Source organism: Thermomyces lanuginosus, assembly GCF_041956635.1.
Source record: "Thermomyces lanuginosus strain ATCC 200065 unplaced genomic scaffold VTN49scaffold_22, whole genome shotgun sequence".
NCBI lineage: Eukaryota > Fungi > Ascomycota > Eurotiomycetes > Eurotiales > Trichocomaceae > Thermomyces > Thermomyces lanuginosus.
In genome coordinates, this window is record NW_027192356.1 from 711,848 (window position 1) to 733,759 (window position 21,912).

General features: G+C 49.6%; 8 protein-coding genes across 8 annotated transcripts; 4 read left to right on the forward strand and 4 right to left on the reverse strand.

The window, feature by feature from the left end:
- Nucleotides 1-2,731: 2,731 nt before the first annotated feature.
- Nucleotides 2,732-4,026, reverse strand: VTN49DRAFT_1184 (uncharacterized protein; the record flags this gene model as incomplete). The annotated part of the gene is made up of 2 exons (XM_069408771.1): nt 2,732-3,892; nt 3,958-4,026. The coding sequence occupies 2 exons, from the start codon at nt 4,024-4,026 to the stop codon at nt 2,732-2,734; spliced, it is 1,230 nt and encodes a 409-aa protein (XP_069270224.1).
- Nucleotides 4,027-4,677: 651 nt separating this feature from the next.
- VTN49DRAFT_1185 (uncharacterized protein) lies at nt 4,678-8,157 on the forward strand (the record flags this gene model as incomplete). The annotated part of the gene is made up of 4 exons (XM_069408772.1): nt 4,678-5,076; nt 5,136-5,507; nt 5,554-7,364; nt 7,419-8,157. 4 exons carry the CDS (start codon nt 4,678-4,680, stop codon nt 8,155-8,157), a joined length of 3,321 nt encoding a protein of 1,106 aa, XP_069270225.1.
- Nucleotides 8,158-10,091: 1,934 nt separating this feature from the next.
- VTN49DRAFT_1186 (uncharacterized protein) lies at nt 10,092-11,016 on the forward strand (the record flags this gene model as incomplete). The annotated part of the gene is made up of 3 exons (XM_069408773.1): nt 10,092-10,157; nt 10,230-10,400; nt 10,465-11,016. The coding sequence occupies 3 exons, from the start codon at nt 10,092-10,094 to the stop codon at nt 11,014-11,016; spliced, it is 789 nt and encodes a 262-aa protein (XP_069270226.1).
- A 1,206-nt stretch (nt 11,017-12,222) lies between these two features.
- Nucleotides 12,223-14,996, forward strand: VTN49DRAFT_1187 (uncharacterized protein; the record flags this gene model as incomplete). The annotated part of the gene is made up of 9 exons (XM_069408774.1): nt 12,223-12,345; nt 12,408-12,545; nt 12,607-12,717; nt 12,785-12,931; nt 12,985-13,358; nt 13,412-13,706; nt 13,754-13,957; nt 14,014-14,186; nt 14,237-14,996. 9 exons carry the CDS (start codon nt 12,223-12,225, stop codon nt 14,994-14,996), a joined length of 2,325 nt encoding a protein of 774 aa, XP_069270227.1.
- Nucleotides 14,997-15,889: 893 nt separating this feature from the next.
- On the reverse strand, nt 15,890-16,155 carry VTN49DRAFT_1188 (uncharacterized protein; the record flags this gene model as incomplete). Its single annotated transcript, XM_069408775.1, has 2 exons — nt 15,890-16,034; nt 16,085-16,155. The coding sequence occupies 2 exons, from the start codon at nt 16,153-16,155 to the stop codon at nt 15,890-15,892; spliced, it is 216 nt and encodes a 71-aa protein (XP_069270228.1).
- A 78-nt stretch (nt 16,156-16,233) lies between these two features.
- Nucleotides 16,234-18,498, forward strand: VTN49DRAFT_1189 (uncharacterized protein; the record flags this gene model as incomplete). The annotated part of the gene is made up of 1 exon (XM_069408776.1): nt 16,234-18,498. The coding sequence occupies one exon, from the start codon at nt 16,234-16,236 to the stop codon at nt 18,496-18,498; it is 2,265 nt and encodes a 754-aa protein (XP_069270229.1).
- A 169-nt stretch (nt 18,499-18,667) lies between these two features.
- On the reverse strand, nt 18,668-19,520 carry VTN49DRAFT_1190 (uncharacterized protein; the record flags this gene model as incomplete). Its single annotated transcript, XM_069408778.1, has 2 exons — nt 18,668-19,086; nt 19,157-19,520. 2 exons carry the CDS (start codon nt 19,518-19,520, stop codon nt 18,668-18,670), a joined length of 783 nt encoding a protein of 260 aa, XP_069270230.1.
- Nucleotides 19,521-20,050: 530 nt separating this feature from the next.
- Nucleotides 20,051-21,491, reverse strand: VTN49DRAFT_1191 (uncharacterized protein; the record flags this gene model as incomplete). Its single annotated transcript, XM_069408779.1, has 3 exons — nt 20,051-20,271; nt 20,340-20,939; nt 21,005-21,491. 3 exons carry the CDS (start codon nt 21,489-21,491, stop codon nt 20,051-20,053), a joined length of 1,308 nt encoding a protein of 435 aa, XP_069270231.1.
- Nucleotides 21,492-21,912: the final 421 nt, after the last annotated feature.

Sequence of the window (21,912 nt, forward strand, 5' to 3'; positions counted from 1 at the left end):
TTTTTTTTTTTTTTTTGGCAGTGAAAAGTCCCGAGTCGGAGTCGGAGTGCCTCTGGGCTCACTCCCGTCTCCAATTCTCTTCCTCTTGTACATGTCTCCCTATACGAGTCGATGGAAGACATGCCTGGTGTACCGGAGCCAGGTTCTCGGACGATACGAATGGTTGCCTATGCGAGCTCAGCGCAGAACTGCTCAACACTGGAGAAAGCATGAACGGGGTGCAAGGAATGGGCCCGGAGACAGGGGTACGCAGTTTGGGCCCTCCAAGTATATACTACTGCACTTCGCGAGGAGCCACACGTCGCCTCCCGAGATGGAGAAACTTCTGGCAAGGGCTTTGACGAACCTTCTGTTTTCCTTGTGCGTAGCCTTCACCGACACCTTGAAAAGGAGATCATATTCTTGCATATCCTTGCACCTGCAACTATATACTGAGGATCTAGGTGAGGACTTTAACTTAAAAGACGCAAATGTGACACTCCAATAGACCCGACTCAAGGCTAATTCTTGATCGCTTCCGTTGAGACTGACTCGCAAGATTACTCTTTACTCCCTCCTGCGAACCCTGGATCAGATGTTTGGGCGGGACTGTCTATGTATCCAAAGCCCTTTAGCGCATACGAACTGGATATTGGCCGCTACCAACGAAACTTTGCAGCCGAGGCGTGAAGTTGGCATTATCTGTGTCAAACGCTGAGAAACCATTATCTAGTGGTGGAATACTGTAGCAGACTAAAAACCGTTCCGCCAGCAGTGTAGTTTCACTGATACTAGTATTACTGGCAGGGTCTGTGAGGGCAGAAACATAATTAGTACTTCGAACAGGACGGCAGTAACTGGAAGAAACGCAGCGCAATTGCAAGAAGAGACCAGGGATGGCTTTTGGCAGTCTCAATCACAATGGACGCATTTGTTCTCGGGTTGGACAAACAAAGCAAACAAACCGATAGGCCTATCACATGACCCCATATGCCCTAAGAGGGCAATTGACAACCGACGAGACTGATGGACTGTATGTCATAAGAAGCAAAGAGGAGATTGGGGAAAGTGCAAAAGGTACTTGTGAAATACAAGAAAAGTAGCTGGAATGGAAGCAAATGCACAGAATAAGGGAGGAAATTGCAGAGTTGCAACACATCAACGTCCTGCAAAAGGGATCGCGATGTTCAAAAATGACGAGTACAGTTACCCTTCTTGCTATTTCTTCTGATCAAGGAATGCTTATCACAGGTCGCAAACATCATCGCCATCCAGTCGCGGAGTCACGGTCAGGCCAAACAGCGATGAGGCGTGGCTAAGCATCTCTTTACATTAGTCTTCATGTTTCTACGTATTGATTTGACGAACTCTCAGGTAGCCCGTAATTCATCCTGAGTGAGCCTGACATGCGTCTATTGGACATATTCTCATTGGAGTAGACTTAAAGTGACACATACTCAAGCAGTATTGTACAGTATTGCAATACAGTCAACTGTTAAATGCTCTCCTCTCAGTACAGCCCACCTTCCAATCCTTGGTTGCTGCTTGATTGCATGGAGATAAGCAGATCTCGTCTGACAGGTTGTTTTACAGACTTGACGATCCATATCTGACTGTTTTTGGCGTATTTTCTCGTCGGATACTACCATCTGAGTATCTATCGGATTTGGCAACTAACATACTTCACAGATCGATAGTCGCATTGACGTCCCTCCGTCATTCACCAGATCCAAACTCTCTTCAAGCACTCTGATTTTGTAACCACAGCTTGAAACCCGCAAAGCGGCACATCGTTGTCTCTTGACGCACCATAATACAGCACACCCTTCTCATAATCAAAAAATTTGGTATCAACTAACTACAGGGGTACACTCATAGGGCTGCTGGCGAGATCCCGGAGTCAGGTTAACGATTGATTGGAAACTAAAAGCCGCTTCTCATATCACCCATCGCGTGGATTTGTGCGGCCCAATACGCCCAATGACAACGGGTGAAATGTCGTTGATCAGCATTTTTATCAGAGATGAACCGGCAGGAAAGGGCCAGTTGGGTCCACTGCTGGCGGCTTGACTGCTAAGCTGCAGGAGTTGAAACTGTAATGACAGCTGTTTGTGGGGACAAGCCCGCAGGAAAGGGCTCGATGCATGAGATTTATACTCGAACGCTGGGCTGAAACTGAGGATGGCCAAGTTCAGAACACTATTACTGTTTCCAGTGGACGGGTGTGAGAGAAAAAAATACTGAAACTCTGCTTTCAAACAGATGAATATTGTAAACTTGAATTTGCAGAAAAGAATACGCAAAAAAATCGGAGAACAGGGGTGTGGTAATCGCGATCGCAGTACCTTGCAACTAGTGGTTAGGTTGGGTTAGGTTACAATTAGGTGTCTGGAGGATTTATTAGTTACATTGAACAAAATTGCGGCGTTACTGGTGGAGATACTCCATCCGTCTAAAAAGCTCCAGGTATTTACTTTGAAGTAGATCGAGCCAGCAGTATCAGCAGATTTCCTAGAATGATGTGTTTCTAGGGCAATCCTACACGATTTTAGTCGCGAGATTCGCTATGGAGTAGTATTTAATCCATGCAAGTGGAACGGGCAAGGCTTCGCCAATGTATCCTCTAAGGAGTAAGTTATTCGCCGGATAGACCGTACATTTGTTCCAGAAGCACTGGCAGTGAACAACCGCATTGGAATCGAAATTCTATTTACAGGAATCGGTGCTGCCCGCAGCCAGGAACCACACGAGACTACCTCGGTCCGCCTAGACCAACTTCTTCCAGGGGCCATTTGATATGTTCTCGCCATGAAATATCCAAAGTGTCATATATAGCAGTCAGCAACTGTCGACTCCACCCTTCTAACCACCAGCGGTTGTCCATCGAGTAGAGCAAGATGCAGTAATGTGCAAGAATCACCAAACTCATTGGGCGGCGATCCCCGAGACAGGCGACATACGTTGAATTGACTATGACAGGCCATCGAAAGAGTTTGATTCTATCGCAGCCGGAGCAGAAATACTCAAAAGTCTCGGACAACTGGGAGATGGCCTCCTCATGCGCCTTGGTTTCCTCCGGAGAAAACCCTGTGCGTTTTGTGTCCGCATTCAGTTCGAACAAAGCTGTAATTTTGGCTTGCATGTCTGGCGGAAGTGGCCGGAGATCATTTTCCTTCTTGATCCCCAGTAGCTGCATCACCCAACTGTCTTTTATCCATTCCATCGTTGTCTCCATGATCTTTTGAATGCCACGGCAAAGATTGAGGATCTGAAGCATCTCGTCCACTGGGGGTAGTGACCGCAATTCAGACGCCTGTGCAAATCCAAATGCGAGGACCGAGGCTATTATCGAGAACGCAAACATCGCTGGGCTGTTCGACGGATTGATGTTGTTCAACTCCCGCCGAAATAGCATCAATGCCAGAGCTTGGTGGCCGGTAGCCAACTCCACGTATTCCCGGCAAGACTCGCACTGTCGGCGTGCCCTAACCAAGTGGAGAGCGGATAAGGACAGAATGCCGTGCATGAGAAAGGGATGAGCGACGGCACTTTTCGGAACATCGTTTTGAAGCGTGACGCAAAAGTCTTCGTCTTCGGAAATGGTCTTGTAGCAGACTGTTGAGTAATGATGCATGAGCTCCAGGTCTCGCATGTGGAGGTTCGACGAGAGACCTGTCTCGCGATAGGAGTTATTGAAAGCCTGCGGATCTGAATATCCTGGTATCGATGATGCTATGGGTGACGGAGCATGGCTCGAATGGTCGCTCTCGACGTGGGCAGTGGCCGAAGTCGGAGGAACATCAGCGGACTTGCTTGCACTCTGAAGGAGCCGGCTTTTCACTGGGGACATCAGATAGACGCAGTCGATCTTGTGCTTCAGGCAGTTGTTGCATGTAGGTGTTTTCTCGTCACACTGTCCAAACATGAGCATCAATGGCAGCCAGAACAAACCGAATAGCACTCTACTGTTGTTAGTACCTTGATTCGCCTCTTTTTGCACTGGACACAGCCCAGGCGGCTTTTCGTATGCGCCCGTCTGGTCCCCATGATTACGTCTCCGAAATGTCCTGGGCTCGTCAGCAGCGGTGTTGATTGGGGTTAACCTGGTTACCCCAGCATGATATCAGAATTCGAGGTGATCTTGTTGGCTAGTTACCTATGCTGATATGCAAATGATGTATAGATCATGAGAAATATGGAGTCATGGGCCAGGAAAACCGCATTGGACAAGAGCCATGGCAATACAGGAGAGAAGACCGATCCTACAGGAATATCAACCGCGTGTGAAGCTGTCGAGATTGGACCAGGCGAAGCTAAACAAAAGAGAGCAATCTTGGCATTTCGGCACAGACGGATCATGGATCTCAAGTGATTACTCATCCGATCTTCATTTTGAAATCAGCTCACTAAACGATAACTGGCTAGTATGGTATGTACCTACTTTATTTGGTAATTCTATTTATCTTTCACGTGATAATTAGGTCACGTGATAAAACGCGTTTGAGGAGCGCTTTGTCACGTCACGGACGCGACAGCAACAGACGCGGTTCAGTGTCGCCTGAGAGGATCCCGACCAATGTTTTGAATCCTTCAAGTCTCAACTGCAAGTGCTTCATGATACCTAGTTGTATTTGTTGAACTCTGTCGGGTCAACTCTACGCTCCGTGGACCCGATAGTACCTCTTCCCGCCGTTCACCATGGCAGGCACAGCCGCAAATCCTCAGAAGCGCATCCTGGCAGATGCCGCAATGACATCCGGAAATGCTCTACCAAGCAATACAACAAAGAAGCGCAAGGTGGAAGATGCCGAGAATGTGACGCCACTCAATGTGCCTCCCCGAAGCAGCAGCAGCAGCGTAAAGAAAGGCTTCGGATCGAGTCAGCCACAAAAAAGCCAGTTCGAAGAAGTCTTGGAGAAGTTCAGCCAGGATATCAGCGAACTCAAAGACAAGAACTCGGAGAAGGATCAGCAATGGGATCGACCACCGCTGGATGGATTCAATCCGGAGACAGATAATATCTGCTTCCAGCAGATCGACGCAGAGGAGGGGATTTTCATGGGAAAACCCACCGTCAGGTTATTTGGTGTGACAGAGGTACGTCTTGTTATTGTAACCTTGACTTGGTGATCACCTAGTCCTTACAACCAATTCAGAAAGGAAATTCAGTGCTGCTGCATGTCACGGACTTTTGCCATTATCTTTACATTGCAGCACCCGTCGGCTTCACTCCAGAAGATTGCAAACCATATCAAGCGTTCCTTGAAAGCAAACTGGCTCAATATGGACAAGCGATTCACTCAGTTTCGATTACGATGAGGGAGAATCTATACGGCTTTCAAGGAAATGAGAAAAGATGGTTCATCAAAATCACCGTCACCGACCCGAAGCACATCACAAAACTTCGTTCCGGTCTAGAGAGGAACATTCAAGCATTCAATTACAAGGGACTATGGCCGACTACTGAGGAAGGAGTTATGACGTTTGACAATATTCAGTACGTCCTGAGGTTCATGATCGACACAGGGGTAAGGATGACTTACTTCATGCGACTATTTTTACTAACACTTTTAGATAACTGGTATGTCCTGGGTACAAGTGAATGCTGGAAACTATCGCATGGTAGCACAGCATGACAAGCAGTCACATTGCCAGATCGAAGCATACACCCCTTACCACTCCTTGATCGCCCACTCGAATGAGGGAGAGTGGTCAAAGATTGCTCCCTTGCGGATTCTTTCCTTCGATATCGAATGCGCCGGGAGAAAAGGCATCTTCCCTGATCCTAGCCAGGATCCTGTCATTCAGATCGGCAACGTTGTGACGCGATATGGAGAATCGAAGCCATTTATCCGCAACGTGTTTTGTTTGGATGACTGTAGTCTAATCGTCAACACTCAAATCCTGGAATTCAAGGATGAAGCCAAAATGCTCATGGCGTGGAGGGAGTTCCTCGAACGAGTGGACCCGGACGTCATCATTGGATACAACATCGCAAATTTCGACTTCCCGTATCTGTTGGACCGGGCAAAGCAGCTGAAATGCACGGGATTCCCTTACTGGACTCGTCTACGTAATGTTCAGTCGCAGGCGAGAGATACGACTTTCTCCAGCAAGCAGATGGGGAACCGCGACACCAAAGCAACCAATACCAATGGTCGAATTCAATTGGATCTGCTGCAGTTGATTCAGCGGGACTATCATCTTCGCAGTTACACGTTGAACTCTGTATGCGCGGAATTCCTGGGGGAGCAGAAGGAGGACGTTCATCACACGATGATTACGGAGTTGTTTAACGGCACTCCGGATACTCGGCGACGATTAGCAGTTTACTGTTTGAAAGACGCGTATCTGCCGCAGAGATTAATGGATAAGTTGATGTGTCTTGTCAATTATACAGAAATGGCGCGAGTCACGGGCGTTCCCTTCAATTTCCTCCTAGCTCGAGGTCAGCAAGTGAAGTTCATCAGCCAGCTGTACCGAAAAGCCCGACAGCAACAGCTGGTAATTCCGAACTTGAATCGGAAGGATGAACAGGAATATGAGGGTGCCACGGTCATTGAACCCGTTCGAGGGTTCTATGATGTTCCGATAGCCACTCTCGATTTTGCGTCTCTGTATCCGTCCATTATGATGGCGCATAACCTTTGTTATACAACGTTGCTCAGCAAGAAGGCCGTTGAGAGGTTCGGCTTCAAAAAGGACGAGGACTACATTGTCACGCCCAACGGTGACATGTTCTGCACTCCGAAAGTGCGGAAAGGCCTGCTGTCGCAAATTCTGGAAGAACTACTGAACGCGCGAAAACGTGCAAAGAAGGAACTCGCCGTCGAGACTGATCCGTTCAAGAAGGCTGTGTTGAACGGTCGGCAGCTGGCCCTGAAGATCAGTGCCAACAGTGTCTACGGTCTCACTGGGGCTACTTCTGGAAAGCTTCCTTGCCTGGAGATTGCGGGGAGCACGACAAGTTACGGACGTCAAATGATCGAAAAGACGAAATCCGAAGTGGAGGCCAGATTCACGATCGCCAATGGGTATTCGCATGATGCCCAAGTCATATATGGTGATACCGACTCTGTCATGGTAAAATTTGGAGTCCAGAGTCTTGAAGAAGCCATGAAACTCGGAAAGGAGGCGGCAGAATATGTGTCGCAAAAGTTCCCCAAGCCCATCAAGTTGGAGTTTGAAAAGGTGTACTACCCGTACCTGCTCATCAACAAGAAGCGATACGCGGGTATTTACTGGTCCAACCCTCATAAGTACGATAAGATGGATAGTAAAGGGATCGAAACCGTCCGGCGGGACAATTGCCGTCTGGTGCAAACTGTCATTGAGACGGTCTTACATAAGATTCTGATCGATCGGGATATCGATGGCGCGCAAGAGTAAGTGGCATTTTCAAATGCTTGGTGTTCGTGCACCGCTGACAAGCCGTGCAGATACGTTAAGGAAACAATTTCGGATCTCCTTCAGAATAAGATCGACATGTCGAAACTTGTTATCACCAAAGCCCTATCTAAGAACGACTACACCGCAAAGCAGGCTCACGTGGAACTCGCGGAGCGCATGCGCAAACGTGATGCCGGTTCCGCACCGACACTCGGTGACCGTGTGGCCTACGTAATCGTCAAAGGCGCAGGAGGATCGAAGAACTACGAAAGATCAGAAGATCCTCTCTATGTTCTGGAGCATAACCTCCCCATTGACACCAAGTACTACCTAGAGAACCAGCTGGCCAATCCACTCGGACGAATTTTCGAGCCCATCCTAGGTGAGAAGAAGGCCGCACAGCTATTGACAGGAGAACACACACGGTCCATTTCGGTGGCAGCGCCGTCGCTAGGCGGGCTGATGAAGTTCGCCAAGAAAACACAGACCTGTATGGGCTGCAAGAAACCGCTCGTCGGTGACAACGAGAAAGACGGCGCCGTCTGCATCAACTGCCGACCGCGGATGGGCGAGCTCTACTCCCGGACCTTAAAAAAGGTGTCGGAGCTGGAGGTCCGGTTCGGCCGCTTGTGGACGCAATGCCAGCGGTGTCAGGGCAGCTTACACTGCGAGGTGATTTGTACGGCCCGCGACTGTCCTATTTTCTACATGCGTATGAAGGCGAAAAAGGATGTTGAGGATGCGCAGAGGGAGTTGATGAGATTCGATCATGACCTTGGAGCATGGTGACTTGTATTTTGGGCATTCTGGGTTTTTTGTATTCTAGCTATGTCACCTTTATTTTGGAGTCTTTGCAATTGATCAATCAATGCGTTTAGACCAGTATCAACACGATTTATTCTGTTACCATGCGCCATGGTCAGAAACGTCTCGAGAGCCTGCAGATATTTTCTATTGTTCCCGAAGACTGTTTTATCATTTCGACGCCGAAAACGAAAAAGACATGGACGAAGTGGAAAAGTAAGATCTTGAGACGGGAGAGACGTTGACCTTCACTGATCGAGAAGTTCGGATGGTTCGACGACTGAGATTTCTTATTTTCCGATTGTTATGTTGTTGCTATCTCAAAGTCTGAGAGGTATCCGAACGTGATGTTTTTGTCTTGTTGGCGTTGTCATCTAACAGTAGTGCTGGCAGATTCCTGATTGCCTGGGATATTCGCACATCAAAACGATGTGCTTCAGGGGAGTTTCCTTGTGACGCCCATCACGTCTCTATCATAAAGGACAAAGTTGTCATAATTGACTTCGAAACAAAGCAACCTTATCCCATTTACATCTGGGATTTGGGCCTGGATCGCTTCCTGACGATCGGCAGTTTCTCCAACCTGCGGTTATGGCATGTTGACCTGGATGAGAACAGACTAGTTGCATTTGAGATCGGCTCGTCCAGGGACCAGCTGGAGGTAGAACAGACAAAGTGGGCATTGAACGGGGAGCCGCTCGGCAAGAAACACTTTCACCTATCAGTGCCGAATTACGATTCGAAGGAAATTCACTCCCAGCTACCGATATTTAACGCCGACCTCGACAACTCTAGCATTCTAACATTTGGCCACAAGACAGTATTACCTATGGAGTATGTCGGGAAGGCAGCAATGGACCTCATATACGACAACTCTATTGGCAAACTGAGCATTCGTCTGAACAACTCTGATCAGCCGGATTTTGCTAACGATCTCTATGTTTTTCGCACCCCTGATGTTATCTATTACTGGCAGAGACTTCACGGGCGGCTCGAGAGATCTTTAACGCCAAAGCCCAGATCACGGCAAAATACCCGTTCCAATTGGATACTCGAGAACTCGCTGGTTGTGAGTTGGGACAGGTGGCCCCTAGAATCGAAGGGGAAAGCCTGACGATCCAACGATTGTCTTACCACCCATATCCTCAATTACAGCTCTTCGGCGATCGTGAGGTGTTTGCATCGCTAGCGACGAAGGGATTGAATTTTGATTTTTCAATCCCAATTTCACCACGGACATCCTGGGCGCGGAGCCAGATGAAATTACGACGCAAGAATCAATGTGAATATCTAGCTATATCCAACAGATTCTACGCACTTTGTCCTAGAAAACTGGCATTTGCGAGGGACAGTTAAGAGTCCCGTCATGTTTTGGAATTACCGCGCCGAAAGAAGCACATAAAGAGGCCCTAAAACATCTATAATACTTATCAAACGTTGCATGGAGAAAGTACGAGCAGCTTTCCGAGATAATATATCGCCTGCCCAATAGTGGCTCGTCCTAAGGTCAGGTCGGGACAGGAAAAGTCAGCCTCATCGCGCACACGCGTACAAAGCGGGAACCGCAAGATATGCGACGAGAGAGGGTTTGTTTCGAATGAGCGGTCACTTGTCCTTAACCCTAACCCTAAATTACTTTTGTTATTTAATGAGGTAAATATGCAGTCAGATATTTACTATACCGTGTGATCCCTTTCAATATTAGAAAATTTCCACTGGATACCTGCAGTACCTCCGATCTCCAGTTCCGCAATCAAGACGCGCTTCAAAACACTTCGTCTCACATTTATTCTGGCGATCCTACTACGTCTCCTTATTCACTCCCTCAATCGCACCTGATTTTGTTTTATGAACACATTCGACAGCGCGATCAGAGTAGCCCTATCACAACGCAAAGTCTGAGTCCAGCGTCGGGTGAGATGGCAGCTCCTCCGAACGGGAGCCGCCAAGGAAGCGGTGGGAGGATCGCGCACTCGGTTTTGGAGGTAGGAATGCGTCATTTCATTGTGACGTGTTCAATGAGACGAGAGAAATTACTAATGATATAATCTGAGAAGAGTCTGTCCGAGTACGAGTCAAATCTCGCGTCACATGTGAACGTCATTCGAACTCTTGCCGACCGCCTCAATAAAGATACGGATAGAGATGACAAGATGGATGTCGTTTCAGCGGTTATGAATAGTGCGCAGCGGTTGATGGAGCAATTTGCTGCTATCAAGAGGCATCTTGTATGGCCGGAATGTCTCTCCGTAACTTGCCTGCTTTCTACTGATGGGCAGAGGTGAATGATAGTCTACCGATACCAGTGATGATGAGGACGATGACGATGACAACTATGCCTCTGATGTCGAGGAGAAGAATGAGGTGGGAGAAGAAGAGCCATCTCCGAAACAGCATCGGCGGAAGGCAAAGGCTACAGGCGCGCGGCGGAAACCATTGTCGAACGGAGGGGTATCTACGGATCAAGGGGCATCGCAGAAACTGTGGCCAGGAGAAAAACGGGGACGGATGGATCAAGATATAGACGGGGCCGAATACTCAAGTGACTCCAGAATTTCTTTGCAGAAGCGGCAACGGACACGGCGACAAATACCGGGTGCGGACGAGAACATCGAAGACTACATCCCGATAGCGTTGCAAAAGGACGATATCTCAGAGGAGGTGGAACAACGCTTGAGGCTGAGGGAGGAGCGGCGCAAGAAGTGGAATTCCACGCTTGAGAGGAAGCGGAAGCGATCCGAAGAGCGTAGCCACGATACGGAGAATAATATTGAGACTAGGAAAGAGACGCATTTACTTTCCAAGAAGCAGAGGTCTAGGAAGAGCAACGGGAGCAACACTTGACGACGAAGATTGTGACAAATGCACCTTATACCCACTGAATCAGTATACTATTCTTGACAACGGAGGGACAAACAAAGCAAATATTCCCTTTGCCCAGGCCTCTCCTCAGGTCTTTTCAGTCCGGTCATCATTCAACGGAAATCCACCACGTCAAATCCGCGGTGCCGCATATCGGACTCCACGCTGCCAGAGAACTCCCTGGGCGTGAGGGCGAATGACGCCCTTTGTCCGCCGCTGCCATTAGTTCCCGGTGTTCTCATGGCAGCGCAGCGAACGTAGGAACCCCAGTGTGCGGCGGATGTTTATTCGTTTCGATGTGCGCATGGACACCATGGAAACAAGGAACAATGCCCTTGCCATATGCATAGTGAGCCCTTTCTATGCATCCCCCCTCAAACCCGAGCGAATAGGAATCCGTTCGAGTCCTGCCTTTAATCCATGTACTCTGTCTGTTGACAGATTCTTAGAGGGAGTCTTGCGAGTAGAGGGTGATGGCACTCCCTCTACCTTCGTTGCCACAGAGACATCCTATGGCTCAATCTGGGCGGGATTCCTGATATGGGCACCTTCGGTGTGACTCATTAGAGACACGCTTTGACGGGACAGATTTCTCTTCCAGAGATTATCTCTGGCGTCTGACCTTTTACCAGTTTTGACATCATTGGAGAGCTGGTTGGGCATCTTCATCAGAGCAAAGAAATCGGAACTTACCAATTTCCTTAACATGAGAACCAAAGTGCCAAGAGCTGAATAAGAGTAGTGCAAATGGATATCAGAATTCTTACTCGTCAACATCAGACGAGGAGTACTAAACTCTCCAGTTGCGAGTCCATTCGTCTTGCTAGCAAGAAGCTCGCAGGTTGAAAGAAAGCTTGTGCTGTCGCCGCCGTTGGAAAGTGGAACAGGGACAGCTGCGCTAAACCAGGAAAGAAATAGATAAGTGGGGAAATTGATGCCTTAGGCAAGAATGAATATCACCATCCAGTTTGGAGACGTAAAGTGAACAGCTTGGACGATTATTGAAGTCGGCGGTGCTGCTTCACTGCTTTTCGGCGTGCGTTTTCAAATTTGTTCCTGGTCGTAATATTCGCTGTTTGATTTACATCTATCTGCGCCGCATTTGTTCCCAGATCAAGTGTGCATTTGATCCCCTAACCGTCGAGAAATCAACACCGCACCCCACGGCGATTGCAACACCGACCACAAATGGACTTCCTCAAGTCAGCCGTCGCTTCGGCGATGGCGAAAAGTAGCTCACAGCCATTTTGGCTTGGTGATCGGGTGGACATCGACAGCTCGCTATGGACGCTTCATAATGCCACAAAACGAGTATGTTTGGTTTCACCCTCAAGTACTGAATCCCTACTGATTGCTTACATTCGGGTGGATAGGATGATAATTCCAACTGCAGCGTGTTTACCTTTGACATCAATGCCAACAAATCGCGACTGCCATTGGCGAAGAACGCTGTGCGAAAGTTTCGAACACTACGACATCCCGGCGTAATCAAGGTACTTGACACAATCGAGGTATGGGACGGCTTGCCACGAAGAAAAGGAAGGCGCATTTTGGGAGTTTGACAAACTATAGACAGATACCCATATCTACCTCGTGACGGAACGAGTCACTCCTCTGTCGTGGGCCGTTAAGCGGAGAAGTGTAAATGAGGAGACGGCAAAATGGGGTCTCCATGCCATTGCGGTATGTTTCCCTATCTTCTCTGCCATTATAGTTTTTTTCTCACCTCTGACATACCGTCGTCGCGTAGTCTACTCTTAAATTTATCAACCAGGATGCTTCCTCAGTTCATGGTGCAGTCCGAGTTTCTTCCGTGTATACAAGTGAGAGTGGCGAGTGGAAACTCGGAGGGTTTGACATTCTGAGTTCGATGAATGACGAGGATGCTATTATATATGTTGGTGTGCACCCATTCGAAGGTTCTGGGGCATTGTGGCTGACTTTCTGCAGACCTACGGCAGTCTACTTCCGGACTCAGCTCGCTACAGTCCGCCTGAGATCAGCAAAGGAGGGTGGGAAATCATAAAGAGTAATCCGCTCCCGGCCGTAGACTCGTATGGCCTGGGAATCTTGATATATGAGGTCTTCAACGGTGGTTTCTCCGGTGCGGAACAGGTTGGAAAGACGACAAATATCCCGCCAAGTATGCACCAGAGCTATCGGCGACTGTGCAATGCAAACCCCAAGCTGCGTCTTAGTCCGGCAAACTTCCTCGAACAGGGGAAGAAAGTGGGCGGGTTCTTCCAGACGCCCCTGATTCGATTAACGGATGATATTGATAGTCTTGGCTTGAAGAACGAAGAAGAACGGGAAGAATTCATAAAGTGAGTTAACATATTCTGCAATACATGGTTCGCTTTGTTGACGAGATCGTCAGGGAACTCGACAATCTTTCGGAGGACTTTCCGGAGGAGTTCTTCAAAATGAAGGTTCTTCCCGAACTTCTAAAGTCAGTGGAGTTTGGCGGTGGGGGACCAACAGTTTTGACGGCCGTCTTGAAAATTGGCACGAAGCTCACCGATGATGAGTTCACATCCCGTCTGACGCCCGTCATTATCCGATTGTTTGGTAATCCGGACAGGGCCCTGAGGGTCTGCTTGCTGGACAATCTACCCTTGATGGTTGACCGATTGTCACAAAAAGTTGTGAACGACAAAATCTTTCCGCAAATGGTGTGTGATTCTGCCTGACTTGGTGAATTTTAGACTTACCAAGATAGACAACCGGGTTTACGGATGCCGCTCCGGTCGTTCGAGAGCAGACTGTCAAAGCTGTTTTGGCTGTTATCAACAAGCTGTCTGACAGGACTATCAATGGAGAACTGCTTCGGTGCCTCGCCCGCACTGCAAACGATGAGCAGCCTGGAATTCGCACCAACACGACCATATGCCTAGGGAAGATCGCCAAAAACATCGGACAGAGCGTAAGTCGCTTACTGATGGCCCGAATAAAGCTTTTACTAACATGTTCCATTCGTAGACGAGATCAAAAGTCCTTATTGCCGCATTCTCGCGCTCGTGCCGGGATCCGTTTGTCCATGCACGGAATGCCGGGTTAATGGCTTTCGCGGCAACTATGGACTGCTTTACAGAGGAGGACTGTGCCACTAAAATTCTGCCCACTGTGTGCCCACTTCTTTTGGACAAAGAGAAGTAAGCCTGCCAAAGGATTTGGTAAGGAAAGCAGTACTAACTATTCCCAGACTCGTGAGAGATCAAGCAAACAAGACTATCGATTTATTTCTGCAGCGAATCCGCAAATATGCGAGCACGATGGGTGAGACCTCTTCAGCTGGGCCTGAAGCAGGTGTCGCAGCTGGTAATGGAGCCCGAATGGGAACCACACAGGACTCATCTTGGTCGGGATGGGCCATTTCTTCCTTCACGAACAAGCTCACTAGTGCAAAGGGGCAGATTCAAGTGCCCAGCAAGAATGGTTCCGCGGCAGCGGAGCCGGGACGGTCTTCGTCTGTGCCTCCCAAGACTCCCACTTCGGAGTCTCTGAGCGTTTCTAAAGCCACGCAGCAAACTGCACCTTCTATGGCCCGCGCTGCATCTGATGCTCAGTTGCCTACAGATTCAAGCGCTGTAAACGATGACATTGACGATTCTTGGGGCGCTGATGCTTGGGATGATGATCAGAGCGAGTCGAAGAAAGAAGACACTTTCTTCGACGCTACCAGCAGTCGCACATCGACACCCGCTTCCACAACACCGGCAGCTGTGCCCTACGATGATGGCGGTGAACCAGATTTTGCCGGATGGCTCGCAGCACAGGCCAAAGCCAAATCCAAGAAGCCTCTTCCAAAAGGCCTGGGCAAATCCACATCTTCGACATCCAAAGATCTGCCTACACGTTCTGCCAGTGCCACTAGCTCGACGAAGGCATCGAAACCGGCCAAGGTCATCGACATTCGTCCCAAAGATGAGGGCGATGAAGATGGCTGGGGTGAAGAGTGGTGATGTTTATTCTCCACTGCATATAGAGAGCGGCATAGACCGGCCAGATGGTGTTTGTGTTAGGGAAATTGGAACTGGTGGTTCTCATTGCTTCTGTCTATCTTCGACATTCATGATTCCCGTAGGTAATTGATACTTGATCTCTCATTGTTGTTGACCAACAAGATACCATTTAGCATGATGATCAGTTAGTTTCGAGCCATGTCAAACGAATATGTAGATGCCTGCGTAGTAATCTGCGCTGCTCAAGATGGAGCATGAATCCTCAATCATGATGCCTTCCATATTGGATCTAACTATCTATTATGCAGTATTATGGCAGCCTAGGATGAGATTAGAGTCTGGCGTTTAATTGTTGGGAATGATTCTGTCAAGAAGACACAGCTCGTGTCTGCGGGGAAAAAGAACGTCATTGCCGCATGAAAGAGAGCTGCCTGGAACCCTAATCTCTAGCCCTAATCAACCCTGGGGTTCGTGTTTACTGTTCATACCCCCACCGATCCCGAAGAACCGGGCTTCGAGTCTGGACTCGGAAGAGAGGAGACTAGACTCCATTGGCCAATGATCGATAAGATTTCGGTCAAGTACATCCCTAAATGAGACTAGCGGCTCTTAGATTAGTCAGCCTCTTGTCGCCAAATGCAGCTAAATCGGGGCCAGAGGCTTGGATCTCCGCCTAGTGGCTGATCTGGGGGCGTTGAGGCACTCAGGCAGCAGTTTTTCTGACGTTCCAGCTGTCTGTCCCGTCAGCAAATCAAGGACAAAATGCGCGACAGTCGATCAGGCTGATCGAGCGATTGATTGATTAGATAATTTGAGAAAATAAGAATAGCTGTTCATTTCTTTGTCTTCGTTTTCCCTCAGTTGAACTGCGAGATTCAGTGTGCTCTCTCTATTTAACTTTGAAGGCTTAAGGCCAGCCCGGGAACTCCGGGCGAGAATTCAGATCCATCCCTTGTTGCAGCTAGACTGTTGGTTCCTCCCCTCCATCTCGCATGTTCGGACACGAATACCAGATAAAGTCGATCGACATAACAGTTTCTGAGACGCAACCTTGATGTGTTGACAGCTGTCTATATACTCGTACATACTCGAACATCGAAGCGGACTCAGCAACATTTGCCGGCCGTGTTGAATCTTGCATATGAATTGAGCATATCATTGTCGTTGAGGATTTCAATCGAGCAGATAAACGGGCACTTTTCGGCGGATTTTCTGGTGGAAGAGCAGACAATCGACCATGACGTCCTATCAGGAAGACATTGACGAGGCCCCTCCGCCATACTCGGAGGTCGATCCAATGCTGGTGCAGTCGCTGGCAAACGAGCAGCCGAACATTCGCTCCCAGCCTTCGACCGAGAACAATACCCCAAGAGACACTCCACCGCGACTGGAGCTTCCTCTCCGTCTACGCGGCGGTGATGCTCTGGCTGTTCCGTTCACCCCGCAGTCGCCGGGAACAGAATCTCAGGCAGAAAGCTCTGCTCCGCCGCTGCAGCCCACACATTTTGTTTCTGCTGTGAGCTACTTCGCAGAGCGGCCTCCGCCAAAAGCGGCACCTGAGAAACGAGAGACCCTAATCCACCACATGACCATCTACGCGCGCACGCAGGCAAAAGATTTCCCTCGTCGGCCACGCTGCTGGAGCTCGCGGACGGATGAGATTGAGCAGTGTGACTGGGATATCTTTTTGAGGTACCTCTTCCCACCGCACCTTGGACTAGCGTCTGCGTCCAACGACCTTAGTCGTCGAGTGCGAGCAGAAATTGAGCGTGATCGCAAGGACCGTGCGCAAGAAACCGACTCAGAACGTCGTGCCCGCATAGAAATGGTGATCGATGAATGGAACAAGGACTTTTTTGGCCCTCGCGGAACGTGGATCTCGCACAGATACGTTGGAGATCTCGAACCTGGTCCTGCAACCCCTCTCTGTCCGCAATGTTATCCAGCTGCAACGGAAGCGTCCGAGAGACGCCAGCAACTTCTCCGCTCATCGTCAACAAATGCGCCAATTCCGGTTGCGTCTGAGCAGTCGGGGCATAGAATTCCTCGTCGTCCAGTAGGAGCGCCCGGCAGCCCGAGTGCACGTCGGCATACGGTGACATCATCAGCTCCTACCACAGAGAGCTGTTCAAGCTCTGAACAAGCCCCTGATCAGTCAACTCCTGAGAATATCGATGATAATGCACGTAACAGATCCTCACAGGGTTTCTGGGGATATAAACCTTTATCCTGGGCGGCGCAATTGAGCATGCGAGCACAACAGTGCGCAGACAAATTCAGTTTGCAGGCAATGGAATACGGCAAGATGATAGAAGAAGTTGCGATGGCTCATGGAAGACAAATAGAACAATATGCGCAAGTCATAGAACGAGTTGCCGAGGCCCACGGCAAGCGAGTCGAGGAGACTGCTCTGCGCGGAGGGAAAATGGTGGAAAACTTGACGTCATCGATGTTCGGGTGGTCGAACAGTGACCTCGCTGATCAATCGGGTAATGGGGAAGAAAGACCTGCTCTATCCCGGCGTTCATCCGTGTCTTCAGTGGACTCATTGGACTCGCTGTCATCTATCGAAACGCTTTCTAGTGTATCAGATTTGGATCCTGCAGAGCTCTCAGCCGTCCGCGTTCAACTGCAGAGTTTGGAACATTATGGGCCAGCGGAACTGCACAATGCCGCGGTCGGTCTGCGCAGCCACCTCCGTGTCCTGCAACGGTCACGACGAGATGCCAGAATCATGTCCCGGAGCAGCCAGAGACGGGGCCGGTGGGGACGCTGGGAGTCTCCGGAAGAAGGCCTAGACCGGGAAATTCGACGGCGCATGATCAAGGAAGAGGAGAAGCTACTGCGACAAGCGTTCAAAGACGTCAACCGTCGAATCAAGCAAGGACTGCAGGAGAGCCGACGGCGAAAGCGGGAGGACCGAAAGTCAAAGAAACCGTGCCCATCAGGCGATCAGTCGTCATCCTGTCCGTGGAGTGGCGAACGTAGTAGCCGCAACAGCTGCCCTAAGAGAGAAAAATACTGCCCCAAGGGCAAGGATGGGTCCCCAATGGACGCACACGCGGTGGCCAAAGCATGGGCCGAAGCGCAAAAGAAGCGGGCAGAGGCTATCAAAAAGGCCAACAAGGAGCGAATGCGCGCAATGGAGAAAGCGTACAAGGAGATGGAGAAGGAAATGCGCAAGGCAGCAAAGAAGAACCCTTATCATCATCCTTGGATCGATGGTCCTTGGCCATCGCCTGCTGCTGCTCCTACTACTCCTGATTCTGACTGCCAGCATCATCGTCCAAGCCGCTCTATGGATGATGTGACAACGGGGTCGACTGCCACGGCAAATGCTAGGGAGGGCCAGCAGACAACACCGCCCTCAACGGGCGTTAAGGTTCCATGGGGAGGGGACTCCGCGCAGCAAAGCGGTGTTACAGCCGCAGATGATGGTGCGTCTGGGGTACCAGAGTTGGACGGCACAGAGGTTCGAAGTGAACTGGACGAGCTACGGTGATCATTCTCTTCTCTCAAGTCATTTCAGTGCTCATGATCATTTTTGATGTTTCATCATTGGTCATTTTCACATGCACATGAATTCTTGTATCTATTTTTTTTTCTTTCATGGATGTATGATGACGATCGGAACAAATATGAGTGATTCTCTTCTCTATCATAGAGAATAATCAACGAGCAGCAGCTTCATTCTTCTCCACCAAATCTCCAACCCCCAATGGGCGTCCAATCTTGACCTTGATCTTCTTTTCCTTTTCCTTGCCATCACCATCATCACCCTTTTTGCCCAAGTCACCGACGGGATCCCCCTCATCAGCATGCTCATCATTTTCCTGTTGCTGTGTTGACTTGTCGCCATCCTCCTTCTTCGCGGTGGGAGCAGCATCATCATCGTCATCCCAGTTCAGCCACATATGCTTCAAATCGCAACGCATCGCGTACGCATCCTCGCCATCAGCATAGTACTTTGGTTCCACTTTGTCCACCTCGAAGCCCAGCGTGTCGCGATAGAGATGTAGCGCAGCGGTATTCGAAACTCGAACGTGAAGTGAAACGTAGTGCGCTCGGTGAGATTCAGCCATTGCCCTTTCTATATAACCCACGTTAGTCAAATGTCCAAATGACCAAAAGGTACGAAGGGAAAGGGAAACGAAACGTACGGCTCATCCTCATCAACCTCTCCGCAATTCCCAACCGTCGATGGGTGCGCATCACACTCAAACTCGTAATATGTCCATGCGGTATCCCATCCGCGGGTTCCTCCTCCATCTTGGCCAGGACATAGCCCACCACTTTTGGGTATTCCTCCGGTCCACCACTGCCGATACTACCGGGCTTATGTTTTCGATAGCCATTCTTGGGCCGAACGACGGCGACAAAGCTCAGTTGCGGCCATGTCAACGCATGGTAGAGGTAGTATTTCAGAAAGTAGTTCTCGGGAAGGTTGGTGATGTTGCAGGTTTGGATGGCGGGGAGGAGGTGGATGTATGAGGGGAATGACGAGAGTGGGAGGATGTCGACCATCTTTTGTGTGAAACCTGTCTGCTTTTGTTCAATTCTCGAATTGGTTTCACTTTTGCCGTTTTTCTTGGTGTTGATTTCAATTCGAGTACTAGTTGTGCAGTTCCACTTGGTGCCACAGTTGGCGGAGAAAGGTCAAGAAGGCGGATGTAGGTCGGGCTTCGGAGGGAAGAAGATTCGAGGATGGTTAGATTCTTCATGCGATGCCATTGTCAGATTGCTTGATACTCACTGCACTGTTCTCTGGCTGCCTTTCTCGTCTCGAAACGTGCACCCTCTCCCTCACTGAACAAGGCGCATACATGAGGTTCCGCCCGTGGTAGGCGGCCAGAGAATGCCAGATCGACGCTTGACCTAATTAGGAAACTGATTAGGGTTTAGGGTATCTATCCAAATCCTGTGCCTTATCGTACATTCATTTTTCTTCTTTTTGACTGATGGGACGTTCATCAACAACCTCAATGATGAGCTCAATGATGCCAAATTCCAAACGCCGGATTCAAATAATTCAATACAACTCGAATGGAACACATTTACAATAGGGTGAAAACGGCATGGGCCATGACCGTTAGCACAAAGCTGATGGCCATGCCGAGAGGACGTAATCCAGACGCTGCACTCGTCGTCGAGCCGCAGCACTTGCCGTTGTATGTAACGTTGTTCATCTTTGCCGCGACCTCAAAGACTGACCCGTTAAAGTTGCCAACATTGTAGAAATCGACGAGCAGAACAGTCGGAGGTCGATGCCAAAGCTCTAAAGGCCCCAAGTAAGCATGGAACTTTCAGTGCACAAAATTTGGTTGGTTAGTAATCAACGCGTACCTGTGCAGTTGTCTGCCATCCATCCAAGACTGCCATATCCCGATACAGCGTTCGTCTCGTTGAGAATGGCGGTGTTCGGCACGAGCAACTCCAGCCCGGCAATTGTGACTTCCAGATTGAGGTTGTGGTTGGCCATATAGAGCCGATTCTTCGAGTCACCATATGTCAACCCTGGTGGACGCTGTACCGTGCAAGGAAAGTCTCGGTCAGTGGGTGAGAAAGGTGTTTCCCACATGTGACTGAATTCATCGAGCAACCACGGCACTTCGGTCTGGTTGGCCTCGTAGTCTAGGAACATGACCGCGCGCTTCCCTGATAGGATCATTTGCCCCAGCGTCGGCCAGTCATGGAGGCCCATGGGGATTTTCGGTGGAGTGTAAACGAACTTCGAAAGACCCGAGTTCTCGACCGGCGTGGTGAAGTTCGTCGGCTTGACCAAGTCGAAGTTCCCAATCAGGATGGAGATGACCTCATACGGATTCTGTCGCAGCCAATCTGCAACTGTGCGCAGATAGTCTTCCAGAGGGCCGACATTTAGCAGGTCGCAGGATGTGTGGCAGAGATACATGGTACCGTTCAGGTAATGGGTTTGGAATTGGACTGTTTCAAAATCCTACGTTAGCTTCTCGTGTTGCTGTGGATGCCGTTGAAATTTGGCAACGTACGAAATCGAATTCCGTCATTGAGCTGGGTGGTCACGTCAAAATACTGATTTGACGCCAGACTCCCTGGCCGGTCAAATGGACTGTTGTGGGCTCCAACCACAGTGATGTTGGAGTAATTCCTGGCACAAAACTCGACATATCCGTTGCAAGGCCGCGTGTTGACTGGCGTCGGCGTTGCTGAAGTCGATGTCGGGGAAACCGTTGTTTCAGTGGTGGAATTCGCCGATAGAGTGATGGTTCCTTTCTCTCCCGTCGTTGAATCGGACTCTGTCTCATTCGACGCGTTGTGTTGTTGCCCTGACAATATCGTCGTGGTAGTCATCGAGAGGTATGTTCCAGTGATATTCCCAATTTCCAGGGGTTCCTCGGTAACGGGCAGAGTGGTGACGGGCCCGGTTATTGTTGTTCCCGCTGTTTCGGAGATTTCTTCTGGCGCGGCGAGTGCCGCAGCCAGCATCAGTGCTGGCACTGTCCAACGAGGACGCATTTCTTCTGGCAACTGGGAATGTCAAGCAGCTACGCAGAAGACGCTATCCAGAGTATATGACTACGACTACTCCGTGGATGTACACCTGTTTCTGGGCAACTTCACAGCCTTCACTAAAAATCGCAGATCCACGCGAAGTGGAGCGCAGGAATGGATTCCAGGCATGTGAGGATATGACTGGCCGACTGTTCCTTGCACCGATGTCTTGGAATCCCCCCATACTCTGCAGCAGTGGATATGAACGCCGACAAGTCATAGCAACCAACTCATTCTCCACCCTCTCGAAATCACAAGGAATACCCGAGTTCTCGACCGTCCATCCCGGAGTCGATAAGATACCGGGATACTCGGATTACGTTATCCAACGGGTGCTTCTAGTTTCTACAGGACCCATGCATACGTCATGCAGGGTTCAACCGGG